This window comes from Jaculus jaculus, chromosome 8 (genome assembly GCF_020740685.1).
Source record: "Jaculus jaculus isolate mJacJac1 chromosome 8, mJacJac1.mat.Y.cur, whole genome shotgun sequence".
In the NCBI taxonomy this organism is placed as follows: domain Eukaryota; kingdom Metazoa; phylum Chordata; class Mammalia; order Rodentia; family Dipodidae; genus Jaculus; species Jaculus jaculus.
In genome coordinates, this window is record NC_059109.1 from 5,747,799 (window position 1) to 5,771,710 (window position 23,912).

At 47.8% G+C, this 23,912-nt stretch overlaps 1 protein-coding gene across 1 annotated transcript in view; it reads left to right on the forward strand.

The window, feature by feature from the left end:
- Positions 1-23,912, forward strand: part of Rnf8 (ring finger protein 8) — a 30,751-nt gene that overhangs the window by 2,404 nt on the left and 4,435 nt on the right. Inside the window, exons 2-6 of the mRNA XM_045157729.1 lie at positions 6,679-6,807; positions 16,256-16,984; positions 19,453-19,515; positions 20,759-20,848; positions 21,704-21,811. Of these exons, the coding sequence (XP_045013664.1) occupies positions 6,679-6,807; positions 16,256-16,984; positions 19,453-19,515; positions 20,759-20,848; positions 21,704-21,811 (1,119 nt within the window). The remainder of the gene's footprint in view (positions 1-6,678; positions 6,808-16,255; positions 16,985-19,452; positions 19,516-20,758; positions 20,849-21,703; positions 21,812-23,912) is intronic.

The following is a 23,912-nucleotide window of genomic DNA, read 5'->3' on the forward strand; positions in this document are numbered from 1 at the left end:
AGTGAGTACATAGAGGGACAAGCAATAGCTTCTGCTTTCAGAGTTCACAGCTTGAACCAGAAGGACAGTTTATTTATACAGTGGAGTGGCAGGGCCAGTAATTGTGGAAGACTTAAAAATAATGAAGGAGGGCTGGAGACACGGTTTTGTGTTTAAAACGCTTGCCTGCACAACCTGTGGACCCAGGTTTGGTCTCTTTCTCTCAAATAAATTAAATATTTAACTTTTTTTTAAAAAGTAGGGGCTTGGGGCTGGAGAGATGGCTTAGCGGTTAAGCGCTTGCCTGAGAAGCCTAAGGACCCCGGTTCGAGGCCCAATTCCCCAGGACCCACGTCAGCCAGATGCACAAGGGGGTGCACGCATCTGCAGTTCGTTTGCAGTGGCTGGAGGCCCTGGCGCGCCCAGTCTCTGTCTGTCTCTCTCTCTCTCTCTCTCTCTGTGTCACTCTCAAATAAATAAATAAAAAGTAGGGGCTTGGAGAGATTAAGGTGCTTGCCTGGGAAGTCTCAGGACCCATGTTTGATTTCCCACATAAGCCAGATTCACAAGGTGGTGCGTGTGTCTGGAGTTCATTTGCAGTGGCTAGAGGCCCTGGTGCACCCCATTCTCTATCTGCCTCCCTCTCAAATAAATATTTTTTTAAAATACTGTGGCATGGATTATTTAGTCATATTTCAGAGCTGGTCTAGCCTTAAATGTTGTTAAATGGGGAGGCCGTGGGGACTATCATTTACTCTGATCCCTACAGTAAGTACTACACTCCTAACTAGGTAGAGGAACTGAGAAATCAAGTGTAAACCTTTTTTTTTTTTTTTTTTCCTGGCTGTCCTTTCTTTTGTTTTTTCGAGGAAGGGTCTCTCTGTAGTCTCAGGCTGGCCTTGGACTCAAAATGATCCTCCTACTGTTGCCTCCCAGAGATAAAGGCTTTGGCCACCACACCTGGCTATTCTGGCTTTCTCCCCCCCCCCCCCATAGGGTCTCACTGTAGCCCAGGTTGACCTGAATTTACTATGTAGTCTCAGGGTGGCCTTGAACTCATGATGATCCTCCTACCTATGCCTAGGATTAAAGGAGAGCGCCACCATGCCCGGCCTATTCTGGCTTTTTGAGGCAGGGTCTCAATCTAGCCCAGGCCAATCTAGAAGTCACTCTGTATAGCTCAGGCTGTCCTCATACTCAGAGTTCATTCTACCTCAGCCTCCTGAATGCCAGGATTAAAGGTGTGTTACTGCCGTGGCTGGTTTAAGTTCTTCTGAGTAGCTTGCTAGCCCTGGAGGGTTTCTGGTGAGGGAGATTGAGGAGAGGTAATTCGAGCGTGCCGATAGCGGGCGCAGGAGGACTGTGATGCTCTTCCCAATGTGTTCTGCATTATCTGGTAGATCAGTGTTGGGCCACACCATGGTGGAGAGACCCATACAGCCCACGTGAATTGTGGTGGCGGACGGGGAAAATTGTGGCTGACCTGGAGCCCGTGTGGAGGGAAAACCTGCCAGGCCTGGCTTTGTCTGCAAGGTCAGTGGTCAGGCAGTGTCTGGAGCATGCCACGCAGTGTGTGTCCAAGCCAGGTGTTCACTCTCCCTTGTAATGGTTTTCCGATCCCAGCACACATTGGTTTGTACAGGCTGGGGGAGGTGTTACTGCCAGTTATAGCAACAAAGATAAGCCAGTTCTTGGCCTTTCCAGTTCCTTTCAAAGTTTCAGGGTTTTTTTTTTTGTTTGTTTGTTTTTGTGTTTGTTTGTTTGTTTTTTCCCCAGAGAAAATAAGTAACACTACATGTGTAAGTTACCTGTCTGAATGGATGTCTTTAAGTTTCCTTTTTCTATTTTTTTTTTTAGTTAGGCTAGATGTGGTGGCGCACACTTAGGAGGATCAGTGTTAGTTTGAGTCCAGCCTGAAACTACTGAGTCTGGGCTAGAGCCACACCCTGCCTCAAAAAACCAAACCAAATAAATAAATACATAGTTTCACTGGAGAGAGAAGAAAAGAGAGCAGGGGTGCCCAGACCTTGTGCTCCGTATTGTTCATCTGCCCGTCATCTGGGAAACAGTAGCGGAGGGGAGGAGGAGCAGCATTTGTGAAGACAGACAGTAAGAACTTCCGAGAAGAGGTGGCTCAGAGGTTAAGGCATTTGCCTGCAAAGCCTGACGACCCAGGTTTGGTTCCCCAGTACCCATGTAAAGCCAGATGCTTCGTGCCTGACTTTTTTTTTAAAATTATTTATTTATTTGAGAAAGAGGCAGAGAGAGAGAGAATGGGCATGCCAGGGCCTCCAGTCACTGCAAATGAACTCCAGACACATGCATCACCTGTGCATCTGGCTGTGTGTGTCCTGGAGAATCGAACCTGGGTCCTTTGACTTTGCAAGCAAATGCCGTAACTGCTAAGCCATCTCTCCACCCCCTATTCTCAATTCTGTCTGTCTACTCTCTCTGCTTGCAAATAGATAAATAAAAAAAAAAAATTAAGTTTTTAAGGGCTGGAGGGATGGCATAGTAGTTAAGACATTTGCCTGCAAGGCCAAAGCACTCAGGTTCGATTTCCCCAGGACCCACGTTAGCCAGCTACCCAAGTGGGCATACGCATCTGGAATTCGTTTGCAGTGGCTGGAGGCCCTGGCATGCCCATTCTTTCACTCTTGCTTCCTCTTTCTCTGTCAAATAAAAATAATTTTTTTTTTAAAGTTTTTAAGCCAGGTGTGGTGGTGCACACCTTTAATCTCAGCTCTTGGGAAGCAGAGGTAGGAGGATGACAGGTAGTTCAAGACCAGCCTGAGACTACATAGTGAATTCCAGGTCAGCCTGGGCTAGAGTGAGACCCTACCTCGTGGGGGGAAAAAAAAGTTTAAAAAAAATCTAGATCACTGATGCAGAACTGTTACGAATAGAGCCATTCCCGATGCCTGGGTTTGCACTAGTTGGCAATTTCTTGGGAAATTTTTTGTATTATCAGGGGTGCTAAAATTTCCAGGTAAGCACGTTGCACTCTTCTACCGTACTCTGGTGAAATATCAGCGGTACCAAAATGGGTTCCAAAAGCAGATAGTGAAGGGAAGGGTGAAAGGGGGAGTGCTTCCGTTTTCGGGATCCAAACTTGGGGGCAGTTTTGATCAGTGTACTCTTTACCTCTTCTGTGCTTGCTTGCTTTGGTTTTTTAAGGTAGGGTCTCACTCTATCTCAGGCTGACCTGGAATTCACTATGTAGTCTCAGGGTGGCCTCGAACTCACGGCGATCCTCTTACCTCTGCCTCCCGAGTGCTGGGATTGAAGGCGTGCGCCACCACGACCGGCTCAGTAGCTGCATTTTTTTTTTTTTTCCTTTTGTTTTGTTTTTTCAAGGTAGGGTCTCACTCTGGTCCAGGCTGACCTGGAATTCACTATGTGGTCTCAGGGTTGTGGTTTTTTTTTTTTTCAAAATTTTTTTTATTAACAACTTCCATGATTATAAACAATATCCCATGGTAATGCCCTCCCTCCCCCACTTTCCCCTTTGAAACTCCATTTGCCATCATATCCCCTCCCCCTCAATTGGTCTCTCTTTTATTTTGATGTCGTCATCTTTTCCTCCTATTATGATGGTCTTGCGTAGGGAGTGTCAGGCGCTGTGAGGTCATGGATATCCAGGCCATTTTGTGTCTGGAAGAACACATTGTAAGGAGTCCTACCCTTCCTTTGGCTCTTACATTCTTTCTGCTACCTCTTTTGCATTAGACCCTGATCCTTGGAAAGTCTGATAGAGATACTGCAGTACTGAGTACTGTGGTCCCTTCTTTCCAGCACCATGATACCTTCTGAGTCATCCCAAGGTCACTGCCATCTGAAAAGAGAAGATTTTTTTTTACCAAAACTGAGAGTAGCATTAATATTAGGGTATGAACATCAATAGAAGTACTTACTGGGCAGTTTGATAAATATAGTATAGACATTTAGCTGGACAATAATTTTTTTTTTCTTTTAGTACCTGCTTTCTTAATGATGATGTGGCATTTTCCCTCTCAGGTATTAAAATTTTGAACAGAATACTTTCAGAGCAAAAGCTTCTACCTACCAAGATGGAAATTCTTAGTGGAGATGGATGACACAATCCTTAACTATCCCCCCACCATTGAGCTAATCCCCACATCAAAACATTCTAGTTTTAAAAGATGAAGTTATTAATTCAGATAAACTTCTATAATAATGGAATTTCAGACAGCAAAACTTCAGATTCGGGCTGGAGGGATGGTTTAGCAGTTAAGGTGTTTGCAAAGCCAAAGGACCCAAGTTCAATTCCCCAGGACCCACATAAGCCAGATGCACAAGGGGGTGCACGTGTCTGGAGTTTGTTTGCAGTGGCTGGAGGCCTTGGTGCGCCCATTCTCTTTCTATCAAATAAGTAAATAAAATATTTTAAAAGAAAACCTCAGACTCAAGTCTCTTGGTGGAAGTGGTTACCCCAGCATTTTAAAGGAAGATTATATTTTCCAGCAGTAATAATGCAGGTTCTAAGTTCTGACATTAAACACTAAAAAATACCAGACAAAACAAAACAAACCCGCAACCCATTCTAGACTAGAGACCTGTTGGAAGATCTTCCTTTCTTTTTTTTTTTTTTTTCCAGTTTTTTTTGAGGTAGGGTCTCATTCTAGCCCAGGCTGACTTGGAATTCACTATGTTGTCTCAAGGTGGCCTCGAACTCATGGCAATCTTCCTACCTCTGCCTCCCACGTGCTGGGCATGTCAAAGGAACCAAAAAGGTCTGCCCCAGTGTGGTGGCACACACCTTTTATCCCAGCACTCAGATGGGGAGGATTGCCGTGAGTTCAAGGCCAGCCTGAGACTACATAATGAACTCTAGGTTAGCCTGGGCTACAGCAAGACCCTAGACCTTCCCTGGGGGAAGGGGGTGGGGGAACTAGATAGCTGAGATCAAACTAAAGAAGGAGGAGAAAGTAGGCCTTCTGGGTTTTTACAAGCCATTGCCAAAGTTTGGAACCCCACGTGTTGGCACACACCTGTAGTGCCAATCCTTGGGGCATGAGGATTGGAAACTTAAGGCTGTTCTTCGCTGTACAGTGAGTTTGAGGGTAGCTTGAGCTGCTGTTGCAGTTACATTTTCATTGGGTTACAAACATCTGACCAGAAGCAGCTTATGGGAGCAGAGGGTAGGCTTCAGGCTTACAGATCCCAGGGGAAGCATCATCATGGCCAAAGAGCTGGCTCACTCCAGCAAGCACTAAGAGCCAGAGCTCAAAGTGGCTGTGTACACACCTTAGGGCTGGACTTAAGATCTGCCCCCAGTGACACATCTCTTCCAGCAGGATGCTAGAGACTTGAGTAGAAAGCTTAATCTAAAATACCCAAGTCAGCGGGGCATGGTTGAGCACCCATTTAATACCCACACTTGGGAAGGCAGAGGCAGGAGGATCGCCATGAGTTCAAGGCCACCCTGAGACTACATAGTGAATTCCAGGTCAGCCTGGGCTAGAGTGAAACCCTACCTTGAGAAAAACAAAAATAAAAAATAAAAAAAATGGGCTGGAGGATGGCTTAGTGGTTAAGGCTCTTGTCTGCAAAACCAGAGGACCCAGGTACGATTCCCCAGGACCCACGTTAGCCAGATGCACATGGAGTCACATGCATCTGGAGTTCATTTGCAGTGGCTGGAAGCCCTGGTGCACCCATTATCATTCCCCCCCCACCCCACTCAAAAAGAAAAAAATTGTTACTTACAAGGAGAGAGTGAGAATGTGGTTGAATGGGCGCACCAGGGCCTCTTACCAATGCTGAAGAGCTCTAGACATGTGCCCCTTTGTTCATCTTGTTTTACATGGTTTCTGGGGAATCAGACCTGAGCTGTCGAACTCTGCAAGCAGTATCATTAACTGCTGACCCATCTCTCCAGGCCTTCTTTTCCTTACCTTTTTCTTTTCTGAGGTAGGGTCTCTCTCTAGCCCAGGCTGACCTGGAAATCACTATGTATTCTCAGGGTAGCTTCGAACTCGTCATGATCTTCCTACCTCTGCCTCCCGAGTGCTGGCATTAAAGGCATGCACCACCACACCTGGCTCTCCAGGCCTCCTTGCCTTTTACTGTTTCTTGGCTCCTATAGCAGTTGAAGTGAAGACAGCTGATGAACAGTTTAGATTCCACAGGAGGTTTAAGGAGATGGCTCATCAGTGCAGTGCTTGCTTCGTGGGCATGTGTGCCTGTTCCCCAGTATTCGTCAAAAAATGATAGGGCTGGAGAGATGTTTTAGCAGTTAAGGTACTTGCCTGCAAAGCCAGTGAATTCAGGTTCGATTTCCCAGGACTCATGTAAAGCCAGATGCACAAGGTAGGGCATGTATCTGGGATTCATTTGCAATGGCTGTATGCCCTGGTGCGCCCATTCTCTCTCCTCCCCCTTCTTTCAAATAAATAAATAAAAATAAAATATTAACAAAAACAATTTTTTAAGCCAGGTGTGATGGCACCTGTCTGTAATCCCAGCATTGGGGAATCAGACACAGGAGCATCCCCAGGGCTGGCTAGCCTAATTGTCGAATTTTAGGCCCATGAGAGAGACTGCCTTGGACAAAGATGGCCAGTGTTCATGAGGACCAGTGCGCTCACAAACCAGGGCCTTTGTATACCACTGACAAGGTTGTCAAGGGCCTCTGTCACCATAGTGATTGATTGTCTCTTCCTTGTTGTCTCCCAGGTGACAATAGGTCGAGGATTTGGCGTCACATACCAGCTGGTATCAAAAATCTGCCCTCTGATGATTTCTCGAAACCACTGTGTTTTGAAGCAGAATCCAGAAGGACAGTGGACAATTATGGACAATGAGGTACAGAAAGTCACAGAAGCAGAGGGATTTTATGTCTTTAAATTACTTGTTTCTGCACAGATAATTTATCATCGCCTGGTACCCCCCACCCCATTCTCTGTCCCAGATGCAACTATTTCTGTTCTCTGCTGGAGGGTCGATTATGCCAAGATAATTCCTAATGACTTGAGTTGAAGTTTGTTGTCCTGAAGTGAACATCTAAAACTAGATGAGTTTTTTGGGAACTTGGCCCTTCTGCAAAGTGAAGGTTCAGAGGTGTGGGGGTCTGATGAAGCTTCTGGAGGGCTGTGGCTCAAGGTGCAGGGAGAGAGAGCAAGCTGTCTGTACTCCGCTTCTTCTCTGCCTCACATTTCCACCAGAACAACCCTTTCCTTTTTTTTTTTTTTTTTTTTTTAATCCCAAGGCAGTGTCTCTCTCTAACTCAGAATGATTTGGAATCAGTTTGGAGCCTGAGCTGGTCTTGAATTCATGGCAGGCCTCCTGCCTTAGCTTCCCAGGTGCTGGGATTGGAAAGGCAGGTACCAGCCATCATGCCTTTACTTATTTATTTTGAAGCAAGCCCAACAGACTGCTTTTTTCTTCTTTTCTTTTCTTTTTTTTTTTTTTTAATGAGGGAGGGAGAATTGACACACTGCAGTCAAACTCCAGACGCGTGTGCCGCCTTGTGTATCTGGCTTACGTGGGACCTGGAGAGTAGAACCTGGGTCCTTAGGTTTCACAGGCAAGCGCCTTAACCCCTGAATCATCTCTCCAGCCCCCTCTTCAATCCCCTCCCCCCATTTTCTTTTTGGTTTTTCAAGGTAGGGTCTCTCTTTCTCTAGGCCAAGCTGACCTAGCATTTACTATGTAGTCTCAGGGTAGCCTCAGAGTCTTGGTGATGCTCCTACCTCTGCCTCCAGAGTGCTGGGATTAAAGCCGTGTGCCCCCCTGCCTGGCTCTGAGGTTTATTTTGAATAAAGGATTTTTCTTCTTTAACCGAATTTGAAAACCACTAACAAAGTGAAAATGTGCTAAGAGAAATGAAATACACAAAGCTCAGCAATGAGGAAGTACCTAATGTGCAGAGACACAGGCTCCCAGAAAATGTGGTGGAAGTAGACTGTGAAGTGAGACATCCTGACACGGGCAGGGTTTTGTTGGTTTTTCGAGGTAGAATCTCTCTCTATCTCAGGCCAACCTGGAATTCACTATGTCGTCTCAGGGTGGCCTCGAACTCACAGTGATCCTCCACCTCTCCTCTCAGGGATTAAAGGCGTGTGCGACCACGCCTAGTGAATTTTCCATTTTATTTTTATTTACCAGAGAGAGACTGGCTCGCCATGGCCTCTAGCCACTGCAAATGAACTCCAGAAGCGTGCGCCACTGTGTGTGTTTGTGTTATGTGGGTTCTGGGGAATCAAATCTGGCAACCCGCCATCTCTCCAGCCCTCTGATGGGCTTTTAAAGGTACCTGTTTGAAGGAAGGCCTTCCACACATCCGCGCTGAAGCTCCGTTGGCACGCATACAGTGAGCGAGACAAGCTGATGGAGACAGTGCCTTGTGCTCCAAGGTTCACTTTGCACTGTGTTGAAGGAGACGGTGTGAATCAGACGTGTCCAACCTGTGCCCACAGGTCCACATCCAGCTTAGCTGTGAGTGTGGCTTAACATACTTATACATGACAGAGTCTGGTCAAAAGGTTGGGCACCCCTGGTATAAAATGGTAAGTAAATTGGTTCAGCACTATTTTCTTGACAGACAATAGACTGGAAATTGGTACTCAGGCTTTCTGGTTATGTGGGCATGGATGAATCTTGTGGCTCAGAGAGAGAAACTGTTTTGCCCCAAACCTTCACTTAATTGGTGAGTGAATGAGCCAGGATTAGGATTCAGCACTCAAGTAAATTTCTCTACTATGCCCTCTTATGAAACAACGGTGGAGAGCATACCCAATTTGCCATACTAGGTCATGATTAAATTCTTTTTAAAATTACACACATTCATCTGGGCACAGGAGAGCGTGCCTGCAGTCCCAGCCCTGAGGAGGCCAAGTGAGGTACAAGGATTGCTGTGAGATGGAGGCCAGCCTGGGGCTACCCAGTGAGACACAGCCTCAGATTAAGACATAAATAAAAAAGAATTACGCATACTTAAGCTTTTAAAACCCAGTTACTGATACCAGAACACCTTAGGAAGGGGCGCTCTCCTCGTCAGAGCTGGCTGGCTGAGAAATGGCAGTGTGCGCGGTAGAGGTGCGTTCTTTGTCCCTGTCGCCCCTGATCTCGAGCAGTATGGATGGGATCCGTCTGTGTGACTGACGGTGGCGCTCCACTTTGCGTGTCACCCAGGGCACCTCTGAAGAAGCCTGCCTCAGCGTCTGTGCTGTGGGGCTGCCCTCCAGTGTTGGCTTTGTACCCTCCGAGGGCTGTCGTGACTCTTGCTCAGGCCTCAGGTAACCTAGACGGGAAGATGAGTTTCTGATTCTCCCAAATCCTTTCTGTACAGTTAGCCTAAATCTCCTAGCTGGACTCTGTTGGTGAGGCAGCTGGTTTTTGGAGAAGCAACAATAGTGGCGTTTTGACGGAGCAGTTCTGATAAGCAGCCCCCCTCCCAACTCTCCACAGTCCTTTTTTCTTTCTTTTTTTTTTTTGCTTAACAGATGCTCCCTTTCTTCCTGGCACGGTGCCATGGCAGCTTTTTTCTGATGAGCGATGTAAATTTCAGCGAAAGGGTATTACTGTTTTGTTTTCGTTTGAAGAAGTCATTCGCAAAGTCTCTCTGAAGAGTTAGCGAGTTTTCTGTTTTGAGACAGGGTCTTGTGTACCCCAAGCTGCCGTCTAACTCGCTGTGCGTCTCAGGATGACTTTAAACTTCTGTTCAGACCAGAGCCAGACCAAACCCCAGCAGGGCAAACACTAAATCTTATGACACCATGTCCAGCACCTGGGGCACCTGCTGGCATGCTGGGAGCTCCCAGTGACCTTGCCATGTGGCCTCTGTGCCCGCCACCTGTGGCTTTTCTAGGCGGGTGGTCTGTGCTCCTGGCATCTCCAACATCCTGGGCTTTCTGCGACCACTTCAGGGTCACCTCATAGCTTCATGCCCTGCCCTCTCCAGGGACTGTCAGTTGTGTTCACGTACTACTTGGCTTTCTTCAGAAATTTGGGTAGAAATCCTCATGGCCCAGTAACACCATCATTTTGCACACCTGTAAAACCAGTATCATGTGGATGATGTCAAAAATATGCTGAGTGTGACCAGTAAACGAGCCCCATCTGACCACAGCTGTGCTGTCCTCTCAGTACCTGGGGGTGGCTGAGCCAGTGAAACCAATCCCATCTTAGCCCCAGGGCCTCTTCCTTCTCAAGGGCAAGCCTTTCAAGTGAATTTCCCCACACCCAGCAGGGGTCTTAGGTACTGGCCAGACTCTTCTTAGGCTCAGGAAGTAGTCAGAAGAAATACTGAAAGGGGCCAAGGCAAGAGACTTCAAAAACATCAGCATGGGCTGGAGAAACAGCTTAGCAGTTAAGACACTTGCCTGCAAAGCCAAAGTACCCCAGTTTAATTCCCCAGGACCCACGTAAGCTAAATGCTCAAGGAGGTGCATGAGTCTGGAGTTCCTGTGCAGTGGCTGGAGGCCCTGATGGTCCCATTCATATTCTCTCTCTCTCTCAAATAAATAATTTTTAAAAATGAACATTTGCAGTGGTAAAGAAAAATGAAGTTATGAAATTTGCAGAAAAATGGATGGACCTGGAAAGTATTATACTAAATGAGGTAACCCAGGCCCAGAAAGCCAAGAGCCACATGTTCTCTCTCATATGTGGATCCTAGCTACAGATGACTGGGCTTCTGCGTGAGAATGAAAATACTTAGTAGCAGAGGCCAGTAAGTTAAAAAGGAGACATAAAGGGTAGAGAAAGGAAGGGAGGAGGATACTTAATAGGTTGATATTGTATATATGTAATTACAATGATTGTAATGGCGAGGTAATATGATGGAGAATGGAATTTCAAATGGGAAAGTGTGGGGGTGGGGAGGGAGGGAATTACCATGGGATATATTTTATAATCATGGAAAATGTTAATAAAAATTTAAAAAAAAATGAACATTTGCTTACTTGCAAAACCTAATGACCTGGGTTCCATTCCGCAGGGCCCATGGAAGGCTAAATGCACTAACTGGCACATATGTGGAGTTAATTTACAGTGGCAGGAAGCCCTGGTGTGCTCATCATGCTCATTCTCTGTGACTGCCCCCCCCCCCCACGCCAATGAATGAATGAAATATTAAAAACACCACCACCCTCATGGACCTAATTTCTCTAGCTAGGCCCCACCTCCTGAGGTTTGCCCAGGATATCTTCCATAGTAACACCTCCATAGTAACACTTAAGGATCAAAATGTTTGACACATGAACCTGTGAGGGGTGCTCCATATTCAGACCCCAACATTCTGCCTCGTATTGGGTGGGGACATGGTTCCTGGTGATTCTGTCCTAAGGGCTTTGGCCTAATAGGGGGCTTCATCCCTGGATGGGTTCATAATAAGATGGCATTACTGGAAGGAGGTGGGGCCTAGCTGGGGAAGGTAGGTCTCCAGGGTATGTCCTTGGAAGCTTTGATCTGGTCCGAATCCTTCCTGTATCCTCCTCGCTCCCTGGTCATCAGGAAGTGAGCTGCTTTCCTCCCTGCCATGAAGACCCAAACCCTTTGAAACAGTCAGCTGAAGAAATCCTCCTGGCAGCCAAGTGTGGTGGTGCCCACCTTTAATGCTAGCCCTCGGGAGCAGAGGTAGGAGCATGGCTGTGAGTTGGAGGGCAGCCTAGGCTGCCTGAGACCCTCCCTACCTTGACAAATGAGCAGCGAGAAGCCTGGCTGCATACAGTCAAGAGGGTGCACCGTAGGTTTCGGCTGACTAACGGAGAAGCTCCTTGGGTGGCCTACCTTCTTCAGTACCCAGCCCTGGAGAAGCTCAGTTCTTCCATAGTGGCCCTGAAATGTCCGGGGATTCCCACCTTTGCACTTTGGAAAAAAGTTCCTGTGAGTATCTTTGGGTGTTTTGTTTTTTGGTAGGGTCTCACTCTAGCCCAGGTAGGGTTTCACGTTGGCCCAGGCTGACCTGGAATTCACTATGTACTCTCAGGGTGATCTCGAACTCATGGCAAGCCTCCTACCTCTGCCTTCCAAGTGCTGGGATCAAAGGTGTACATCACCATGCCATGCATTGGAATTCATTTTGTCGTCTCAGGGTGCCCTTGAAGTCATGGTGATCTTCCTGCCTCTTCCTCCCAAGTGCTGGCATTGATTTAGCAGTTAAGCACTTGCTTGCGAAGCCTAAGGACCCTGGTTCGAGGCTGCATTCCCCAGGACCCACGTTAGCCAGATGCACAACGGGTGCATGCATCTGGAGTTTGTTTGCAGTGGCTGGAGGCTCTGGCATGCCGTTCTCTCTGTATCTGCCTCTTTCTCTCTGTCATTCTCAAATAAATAAAAAAAAAATTAAACAAAGGAGTACCACCATGCCCAATAAGAACCCATGGTATATAATGTCATTTATATAATGTTCAAAGCTAGCTTGCTGTGTTGTCAAGGTACTGATTCCCTTATGGGAAGAAGGAAACTTAGGGATTCTCCCATACTCTCTCTCTCTTTTTTTTTTTTTGGTTTGCTGAGGTAGGGTCTCATGCTAGCTCAGGCTGACCTGGAATTCACCATGTAGGCCCAGCAAGGCCTCAAACTCTCAATGATCCTAGTACCTCTGCCCCCTGAATTCTGGGATTAAGGTCTGTGTCACCACGTCCATCCATCTGAAATGTTCATTTGGTAATTACTTACCTAGTATATTTAAATTGATTCAAGCTTTATGTTTGTATATTGTGCCTCAGTAAAGACTTCTCTAATATTGCTAAAATAAAAATAAGTTCTGGGAGCCAGATGTAGTGGCTCACTTTTTTTTTTGTTTGTCCAGGTAGGGTCTTCACAGTGATCCTCCTGCCTCTGCCTTCTAAGTGCTGAGATTTAAGATGTGTGCCACCACACCCAGCTCCAAGGGTCACTTTTTGATCCCAGTCCTCGGGAGGCAGAGGTGGAATATGGCCACCATGAGTTCTTGGCCAGCCTGAGACTACATAGTGAATTCCTGGTCAGCCTGAGCTAGAACAAGGCCCTACCTTGAAAAACCAAAAAACAAAACAAAACAAAAAAAAAGCACCTGGGAATGTGCCAAGTACCTTGAATTTTCCAGTGTGTGTGTGTGTATAAATAGACGCTGCCTCAAAATGGAGTGGAAGGCAAGGGCTGGCCCCGGAACGTTGTGTGTCCTGTGACGTTTACATACACAGCTGCACTCACACATGAACATGTGCACCATCAGAAAAAAAAAATAATAAAGTTAAAATGGTACATCCATTTTGAAAGAACAGTCTGGTGGTTTCTTATATTTAAAACATATATTTACCCAGTGATCTATTTCTAAATATTTACTCAAAATTAATGTAAACTTATGTTCTCAAAGCAACTCATACATGAATATTATAGTTACTTGAATCACCAAAACCTGGAAAAATCAACTATAGAGAGTAGTAGATGAATGGTTTTACTTTAGCTCTGGGAACTGAACCATGGGCCGTCAGGCTTTGCAAGCAAGTGCTTTTTTTTGAGGTGTGTGTGTTTTTTTTTTTTTTTTTTTTTTTGGTTTGTCAAGGTAGGGTCCCACTCTAGCTCAGGCTGACCTGGAATTCACTATGTAGTTTCAGGGTGGCCTCAAACTCACAGAGATCCTCCTATCTCTGCCTCCCGAGTGCTGGGATTAAAGGTATGTGCCACCACAATTGGCTTGCAAGCAAGTGCTTTCACCACTGAGCAATCTCCCCACTCTCTTTTCAGTCTTACCTGATGACGTTACTATATCAGGGGAACAACTTGAGCTAACTACTTAAAATATGTAGAAAACTCTAAGAAAGCCGTGTTAAAAAGGGCCTCGGGCTGGAGAGATTGCTTAGTGGTTAAGGCACTTGCCTGCAAAGCCTAAGGGCTCATGTTCAAATCCCCAGATCCCATGTTGCCAGATGCAGTGATAAAAGCATGCAGTGTCACACATGCCCACAAAGGGGCACACCTGTCTGTAGTAAGTTCACAGTGGCTGAAGGCCCTGGCATGCCCATATTCATAATCTCATTCTCTCTGTCTCTCAAAAATAAAGGGCCTCAGATGAAGTAATTAAGGATCAAAGAGGGGAATTGGGGTTTTGTCTCTGAGGACTAAGGAACAAACAGGCTTCTCTCTGAAACATTTTGCTGCTGGTTATGAAAGTCAATGTCAGGAAGCCCTGAGCAGAGCAGGAGTCATTTAAAGCGCTGTGTTTAGATTTTAGCCTGAGTGGTGCTTGACTGGCATGGTTTCCCACCATCCCCTTGTGAATGCACCTGACTTGAGCTGAGCAATGCTCAAATTGTACCACTAGGTGTCACCCAGAAGCCATGAATGTTAGACAAAGAAGCAAGCCTCCAAGGATAAAAGAAAGATGCTGGAACATTCAGAGAGCTTACTTTGCAAATGAGTTGTTATTGGAGGTGCTCTGGTAGGGGCTACAGTGTTCCATGAAAGACTCTGGTTTCTACAGATTCTTTATTTTGTCTAACTTTGAAACCTTCCTTATTGACTGATTGATTGATTTTTTTAAAAAATATTATTTATTTATTTGAGAAGTAGAGGAAGAGGCAGAGAGAAAGGGAGAATGGGCACTCCAGCGCTTCCAGCCACTGCATATGAACTCCAGACATATGCTCCCCCTTGCGCATCTGGCTTACGTGGGTCCTGGGGAATCGAACCAGTGTCCTTAGGCTTTGTAGGCAAATGCCTTAAGTACTAAGCCATCTCTCCAACCCTGAGTGATTTTTTTTTTTTTTTTTTTGAGGTAGGGTCTCACTCTAGCCCAGGCTGGCCTCAAACTCAGTACGGCCGTCCTACCTCTGCCTCCTGAGTGTGGGATTAAAGGCGTGTGCCACTACAGCTGGCAAAAGCACTCTGTATTTGTGTATGTCTCTCCTGCTCAAGACATAAAATAATAAAACTACAAACAAAAGATTAAAATGAAGCCAGAGCTAAAGTATCATTTACATTCCCCCTTCATCCCTGTGCTTTGTGGTCAAGGCCCCTCTCCTTCATAACCCCTCTCCTTCATAATCTACGTTTATTATTGAATTATTGAACAGTCTCACACAGCTCAGCCTAGCCTTGAGCTTGCTGAGTACTTGAGGATGACTTTGGACTTTTTAAAACAATTTTATAATTTTTTTTAGTTTCATTATTTTATTTACTACGTTTTTCAAGGTACGGGCTCACTCTAGCCCAGGCTAATCTGGAATTCATTATGGAGTCTCAGGGTGACCTTGAACTCACAGCAGTCCTCCTACCTCTGCCTCCCAAGTGCTGGGATTGAAGGCATGAACCACCATGCCTGGTGTATTCTCTCTCTAGTAAATATCAAGCATTTGGTATTTGAGTCACTGTATTACACGTGGGGTGTGTGTTACCATATCCATTCCGTACTGGAGCAGTGTGAGGTGTAGGTCTATACTCCCCTGCGTAACAGACGAAACTGCAGCAGAGAGAGGTTGAATAAATGGCTGCATGCTACAGGTAAGCCCAAGGTGTAGAACTTGGCCTTGAAGAGCCCAGAACCAGAGCTTTCAGTTCTTGCTATGTTTTAAAAAATAAATAAGATAAATTTTTAAAAATTTATTTGAGAGAGAGAATGGCCACTCCAGGGCCTCTAGCCAATGCAAACAAACTCCAGATGCATTCAGCACCTAGTGCATTTGGCTTTATGTGGGTCCTGGGGAATTGAACCTGGGTCCTCAGGCTAGGCTAGTGCCTTAACTGCTAACCCATCTCTCCAGCCCTCTCGCTGTGCTTTAATAAAAGTCGGTGGACCCCTCTCGCTGTTTATGGGATCGGGCTCCACTACAAAGTTGGGGCACCTTCCTGGCCTGCTGATACCGGCGGTGCTTTGCTGGTTCCATTGTTGAGGATCCACATGCAGAGATGGTACTTGGCGTCTTCCTGCCATACCTGTCCTGCAGACTTCACCACCATCCGCTGCTTCCTTCCCTCCCGTGCCTCGGTGGCCTCCAGGATAGGTTGGTAGGCATGACACAGTTTCGGTTCCTTTAGTGAAAGCTGTTGCGTGTGCCCGAGTACATCGTCCGCCAGTGGTGGGGTGGTTCTTGCCTGTCGCCCAGGCAGTTCTCTGTGGAGGACTGTACGTGAAGTACAGGTAAAAAGCCAAGGACTGTTCAAAGAACGCTGCTTAGAAGGATGGTGGTTGATGGTGAACTTCTCCTTTTTGTTCATTCCCAAGGGGTTTTCTTCCGAAGAGGCTGAAGGTTTTGCAGCCGCAAGAGAGAAATCCCATTAAGAGGAGGAAAGTCATGCAGCTTATTTTGTTTTCTTTCCCTTTCCCCAGAGTCTGAACGGTGTCTGGCTGAACAGAGAGCGTCTGGCACCATTGCAGGTTTATTTCCTCCATAAGGGAGACCACGTCCAGCTGGGAGTGCCTCTGGAAAACAAGGAGAATGCGGAATATGAATACGAGGTCACGGAAGAAGACTTGGAAAGACTGCATCCCTGTCTTGCCCCAAAGAATGACCAGATGGAAAAAAACAAAGGCTCGAGAACTAAGAGGAAATGCAGTTTAGACGAATTAGAGACCGCGGCTGAAGGCCCTTCGAACTTCACATCCAAAATCAGCAAAGTGTCTCTTAAGCCCAGTCAGCCGGTGGTTTTACACGGGAAAGGCGAAGGGGCGAGTCACTCGCTGGGCTTTTTGTACCCCAAGTTGACTCTTGACCCCGAGAAGATGACAGGGACTCACATTTACATTGCGTCTCCAAAAGTCATAGAGCTTCATCACAAGAAGCATAAAGCCTTGAACCCGGCAGCGTCGCAGAGCAGCTTGGAGCAGTTCAAGGTGACCATGTCTCGCATCCTGAAGCTGAAGATGCAGATGCAGGAGAAGCAGGTGGCTGTGCTGAACGTGAGGAAGCAGGCGCGCAAGGGGAGCTCGAAGAAAATCGTGAAGATGGAGAAGGAGCTGCAAGACCTGCAGACCCAGCTGTGTGCAGAGCAGGCCCAGCAGCAGGCCAGAGTGGAGCAGCTGGAGAGGACGTTCCAGGAAGAGGAGCGGCACCTCCAGGTACCTCCAGGAGGGAAGGCAGGCGCCCCACGGCAGGTGGCCAGGCACGTGCTGGCCAACGTCTGGCCTGAGTCCGGAGACTGAATGGGAGCAGGAAACTTGCAGATGAAGTGGTTGAGAAGAGAGCAGGTTTCGGCAGATTAGGTCCAGAGCCACTGAGCATATCGATGAGTGAGGCAGAGAGCCGGCTGGGATGTAACCGATCTCAGGTAGAAAGCAGAGGGTTTGCAGGTCCCAGGTGTGTACTTGGGGAGAAGCTGCATGAAGGTCAGGGCACGTCAGAGCTGAAGGCGGTTGTCAGGACTTAGCTTTCTGCCCTGGGACCAGGGCCATAGCTCCATAGGCACCTGGTTAACCTGACAGGTTGTTAGCTGTGAGGATCGATGGAAGAAAAGCAAATGTTCAAGCTGGAGAGCTTGCCTGCAAAGCCTAAGGGTCCAAGTTTGACTCCTCAGTACCTACTTAAAGCCAGATGTGCAAGACAGGAAGTGCATCTGGAGGACATTTGAAGTGGCTGTAGGCCCTGACAATCCCCTCCCTCCCTCCCTCCCTCCCCCACCCCCCCACTCCCCTCTGCCTCTTTCTCTCTCAAATATTTTGTTTTTTCTTTTGGTTTTTCGAGGTAAGATCTCAGGCTAACCTGGATTTCACTATGTAGTGTCATGGAGATCTTCCTACCTCTGCCAGCACTCGGAAGGCATGTGCCAGCATGCCAGGTCCAAAATATTTGTTGTGGTTATTTTCTTGAAGCAATGATCTAGTTTCTGTTTTGAGCAACCAGCTTGCAATCACACAAGCACCCACAATTCTCTTGTTTGTTGAGTGATAAGCCACCTTCTCTTAGCAGGTTAATAGTGACTCCAATAGGAAGATAAAGTAACAAATATCTTAGTGCTACTGAGGTAAGACCAAATGTGTTCTGTCTCCAGATCATTTGTTTAGATGATAAGTTCTTGCACAGCGCTTTAGCCTGGAGCTGATTGTGTCTCTGATCAAATGTTAGCTCCCACAATGGCAGGATCCATGTCACTGCCACCCACTGCTCGGGTGATGTTGAACGTCAAGAATTCCCCATTGTTGCCGGGCGTGGTGTGCAAGCTTTTAGCCCCAGCACTCAGGAGGCAGAGGTAGGAGGATCACCATGAGTCCGAGGCCACCCTGAGACTCCATAGTGAATTCCAGGTCAGCCTGGGCTAGAAGGAGACCCTGCCTCAAAAAATAAAAATAAAAATAGGTCCCCATTGTGGAGTGAGAAAGACCCATCCCAGCTGAAGTGAGCTAGCCTTTTATCTTCTGCGTGGTTTGCTCAGGGCAAGGATAAGCCAGAGTACTGCGGCTTATTTCTGAACAATCCAGGAGTTGCTGTCGCCTCCAGGCGATAGGATTAGCAGAGGCCCTGGGTCAGATCAGTCCTTCAGCATATGCACTGGCCACTCTTTGACTACAGAGTGAATTCCAGGTCAGCCTGGGCTAGAGCGAGACCCTGCCTCGAAAACCCCCCCCCCCCAAAAAAAATAAAAATGCTTAGCAGGGCTGAAGAGATGGCTTAATGGTTAAGGCGCTTGCCTGCGAAGCCCAAGGACCCATGTTCAGTTATCCAGGACCCACATAAGCCAGATACACAAAGTGGTGCCTGGGTCTGGTGTTCATCTGCATTGGCTGGAGGTCCTGGTGCACCCATTCTCTCCCTCCATCTCTCTCTCTCTTTCTCTCCCCTCTCTTAAATAAATAAATAAATAAAATGCTTGATAAATGGTTTTTACCATTAGTAATTTACTTTGTTGAGGAGACAAGTATGTTGGCACAGTAACATATCAGAAGGACAGTTTGCAAAGTCAGTACATTAAACTAGACAATTTCACGTTGTCATACTAAGCGCCAAGTGGGTCAGTAATTTTCCAGCAAGCCAGAACCTAGAGGTTCTCATGGAAGAAGATGTGCCTGTTAGTGTGTGAAAAGCATCCATGCTGGAGAGGCTGATGGAGGCACAGCAGTGCATGCTGGGAAGGGAGGGGGGAGGAGTGGCCTAGAAGGGTAGAGGGAAAGTGACCCTGACCCAGAGCGAACAGGGAGGGTGGCCAGAATGAAGGGGTGAAACTTGGGGCGGCCGTGTGGGTTGTGCCGGCATGGGAGATTATATCTGTGTTTAGGTAGTCAGTTCTCAGCTTATATCCTTTGGGGTATCATGGTATTAGCCATTAAATGATGCTTAGGCTGTCAACCTAGTTTTCCAGAACCACCCGAGTAGCGGCTTGAAAGCTGGGCAGTCCCGAGGTATGCAGCATTTGAGCAAATAACTGCTCAGAGCCTTTTCTGCCGACAGCTTGAGGTAAAAATTGGGGGCGCTTTCTACCCGCTCCCCGCCATGGCTCCCAGGTGCCGTGCTAGCCGCTCTGCTCTGCCCGTCCCTGGGCTCCGTCCCTGTCCCCGTCCTCGCAGTGAAACCTCCCCTTCCGTTGTGGTTGCAGGGTTCGGAGAAGGAGCGAGGAGAGGAGGACCTGCGACAGCAGCTGGCCCAGGCCCTGCAGGAGGTAACTCAGCGCTTGCCACTTCCCAGGGCTCTCGTGCTTTGAGTGGGAGCAGCCGGGCACCACATGGCCACTAGCTGCCTCTGCCTCTTGGCCAGCACCTCTGTGGCACGTCCATTCTGCAAGCAGAGCAGGTGCGGTGCCCACACCATCAGAGCCTGGCATGGAGGCTCGAGTCTTCACCTGCAGGCCCGCCGCCCAGGGCGGATGCGGTGGAGGCCAGGAGGCTCTCGGGACAAGAGGCTCTGCTCTCCTTCCAGAATGGTGAGGTGGCAGCAGGAAAATGGTAGCCGTGGCTTGCTCCCCAATGCCTGTGAGGACCTCTGTGCGAGCTGTGGCCATCCACAAACCACCAGCATTGTGGGTCAGGTTGAGAGTGTAACAGCAAAACACAGACCTAGCTGAGGTTCAAACCTCACAGGAAAAAAAAAATCCCCCCCAAAAACTGTAAATGACTTCGTTTAACTTCTCTCCGGACATCACTTTACATGTTCTCTTTCTCTTACAACCTGCTGTACCTTTCACTTGTTACTGTGACCTGGTATAAGTTCAGTCAGAAGGTGGGGGCTGGGCACAAGGGCACATGCTCGCCTGTAACCTCAGCACTTTGGAGGCCGAGGTAGGAGGGTCACTGTGGGCTCAAGACATCTCACTTCCCTCTGAGTACTTCTTAAATTTTCTCCTAGTGGGCTGGAGGGAGGGCTTAGGGGTTAAGACGTTTTCCTGAAAAGCCAAAGGACCCAGGTACAGTTCTCTAGGACCCATGTATGCCAGGTGCACATGGTGGTATATGCATGTGGAGTTCCTTCTCCCCCTTTTTCACTCTCAGCTTCTTTCTCACTCTCTAGTAAATATATTAAAATATTTAAAAAAAAAAAAAAAACCTCCAAGGGCTGAGTAGCATATTCGTGGCTGGTTCTTAGGCACTGGTCCCAAACCACTGAGGTGACTTGTGAATAGAAGGTATTCCTGGGCCCCACGCCAGCCAGACGGCTTTCTGGAAGCTCTTCATGATTTCACTGGGCACTGAGGTTGGCTTAGTTCCAAAGGGAGTCAGATTTAGCAACTCCTCTCCCTGTCTGTGTGTCTCCTTGTGTGAAGAAAGTGGGTGCGTATTCTGAGAGAAAGCATTACTCGAAATTGTCAACTTGTTGGTTTCTGAACCAAAGGCATTGGCCAGAGGGCAGAAGCTAGTGGGCGTAGATAGGATGGCCTTGCGCAGCTCACCCCGATTGTGTGTCCGCAGCACCGAGCTCTGATGGAGGAGCTGAACCGCAGCAAGAAGGACTTTGAGAAGATCATCCAGGCCAAGAACAAAGAGCTGGAGCAGACCAAGGTACTGGAAGGAGATCTGTCAGTGCTTGGGCTGCTGTGATGAAGGAAGAGAGATTGTGACTGACCTCTTTAAGTCACAGCGACCCTCTGACCTCTGCCTCCTGAGTGCTGGGACCAAACGCATGTGCTTTTCAGTTTTGTTTTTTTTTATGTTTTAAGTTTTTTGTGTGTTTTTTAAAATATTGTATTTGTTTACTTTGAGAGAGGGAGGGAGAGAATGGGCACACCAGGACCTCTAGCCACTGCAAACGAACACCAGGTACATGTGCCACACTGTGCATCTGGCTTACATGGGTCCTAAGGAATTGAACCTGGGTCCTTAGGCTTCGTGGGCAAACACCTTGACCACTAAGCTGTCTTTCCGGCCCTTTGTATGTGTTTTTACATACCATAAAGGCCAAGCTAAGCAACTCCGCAGGCTGAATCCAGTCCACAGTCACCTACTGGCAACCCCTGACCTGCAGTGAGTCCTGGAGTCTTCCCACAACACTCTGAACAGAGCTGGTGCAGAGAGGGAGAGGAAAGCACCCCTCCCCCCCCTCCCCCCGTACCTTCGGAGCCCTTGCCTCCCTCCATGCACCCACCTACTGCATCGCGTGAGGCGGCAGGTTTCAGCATAGGAGTTTCGGGCAGGCAGACATTTAGACCATAGCAGGTGAGGAGAGGAAAGAAAGGAATTTCGCATTAGTTCATGTTAGGAAGGACTTCTCGAGAAACAATCCCCTATGGAGGAGGTTTCATCCTCGGACTCCAGAATGAACTTTGAAGTGATGGCTGAGAATCCTGCTCCGCTCTCACCTTCCCTCCCAGTGCGTCCCTGTTTTCCCCACACGACAGCTGGTATTGTGTCTTGCAGGAAGAAAAGGAGAAGGTGCAAGCACAGAAGGAGGAGGTGCTGAGCCACATGAACGACGTGCTGGAGAACGAGCTCCAGTGTATCGTTTGCTCGGAGTTCTTCATTGAGGTAAGTATCACATGGTCTGCCCCTCCTCGCCTTTGCCCTCGCCCTGAATGACGCACAGGCCTTACTGTTTGCTCTGCCGTAGGGAGTAATTTTTTTTTATATTTATTTTATTAAGGTAGTCATGGTGGCTCACGCCTTTAATCGCAGGCAGAGGTGGAAGGATTGCCATGAGTTCAAGGCCGCCCTGAGACTCCATAGTGAATTCCAGGTCAGCCTGGACTAGAGTGAGACCCTACCTCGACAAACAAAAAATAAATTTTATATATTTTTTTATTGAGCCAGGCATGGTGGCACATGCCTTTTATCCCAGCATTCAGGAGGCAGAGGTAGGAGGATCTCCATCAGTTCAAGGCCACCCTGAGACTACATAGTGTATTCCAGATCAGCCTGTGCTGGAGTAAGACTCTACTTCAAAACCCTGCCCCCCCCCAAAAAAAAAAATTACTGAAAACTTTACAGTATGAACGTATTGCATATTGGCTGTGTTCCCTCTTCCCCAGCCGCATCCCCTGAGGGCCCTCCTCAGTGGGCTTACCAGTGTTCACTGTGGGGTCGTGAATGTACCAGTCGGTTGGAAGGGAACAGTGCCTCAGGATACTCCTTCCCACCCTGTGGCTCCCTTGCACAATCTTTTTTTTTTCTTTTTAATAAGATTTTTAAGTATTTATTTGACAAAGAAAAGGAGAGAGTGTGAGACAGAATGGGCCACTGCAGACGAACTCCAGACACATGCACACCCTTGTGCATGGCTAACGTGGGTCCTTTGGCTTTGCAGGCAAATGCCTTAAGCACTAAGCCGTCCCGCCAGCCCCCTCTCACAACCTTCACGTGCACGCACACGCAGCCGAGTCACCACCACCCCTCCTTCTGTAATGTTCCTGGAGCTTGGAGAGCATGTTGTAGGTCCCCTTCAGTGTTGAGTACTCTGTAGCCTCATATGTTCTGTTCTGATGCGTTTGGAGTCTCCTCCGTGTCCACTGCCATCTCCCTGGAGGAGGTTCTCAGGCTGGCTGTGGGAGCAGCACTCATAAATAATCCTACACTTTCTCTTTAATGTCTCCTGGGACCCGGCCAAAGCTGTGACAGATGACTCATCTCGTGCTAGGCAGTCAGCTTTCTTTTCTTGTCCTCCTGATGGATCTTGTACGGTATCCCCAGTATTTATAGCCTTCTGTAAAAAGTGCATTTTCTAACCAAAAGTGAGCGCAGCATGGATCAAAGGGGATAAGTCTATATACTTAGAAGACATTTTGACAGGCGTACCTCTCATCTTACCAAAGAACACTGGGAGCGTCCCTCTAGAGTCTGACTTTCCAAGCCATAGACTTCTGACTTGGTTCTCAGCATCAACTATAAGTTCCCTCCTACAGGGCTGGAGAGATGGCTTAGCACTTAAGATGCTTGCCTGCAAAGCCAAAAGGGCTCAGGTTCAGTTCCCCAGGATCCACATAGATGTTTGAGGGTCCATACACACGTGGAGTTTATTTACAGCTCTTCCACCCCCCCCCCCCCCATTGGGTCTTGGCTCTGGTTCAGGCTGACCTGGAATTCACTATGTATTCTCAGGGTAGCCTCAAACTCACGGTAATCCTCCTACCTCAGCCTCCCAAGCACTAGGACTAAAGGCATACACCACCATGCTTGGCCCAGAAGGAGGGTTTTTGAGGATACATAAGCAGTTGTATCTTAGGGGTGTCTGTAAACAAGAACAGCAGGCTGTCTTGAACTCCCAGATGTGAAAAGGGCTTTATCGGGAGTGTGACGAGGGTTATTCAGAAAGAGCCCTTCCAGTACAGGTATCTTCTGCTTCTTCCCCACCCCCCCTTCTCCTTGCTCTCTCTTTCTCCCCTCCCCCTCGCTCTCACCTTGTCTCAGGAGTTCTGTGGCACTGTCACAGTGTGTAGATCATTTTCCTGGCACTTGCTGGCTTTCACGGGCCTTCACATTGCAGCCTCCCTGGAAAAGACGCCTCCTGCACTCTGCACGCGGAGTGGGACCATGTGCGCCGCTGGCTCATTCAGCTGCCACTTGAGTCAGGCACTGGCAGGACTTGAGTTTGTTTGAGTTTGGTGATGTATTTGTACCACTAACATTCCCATGC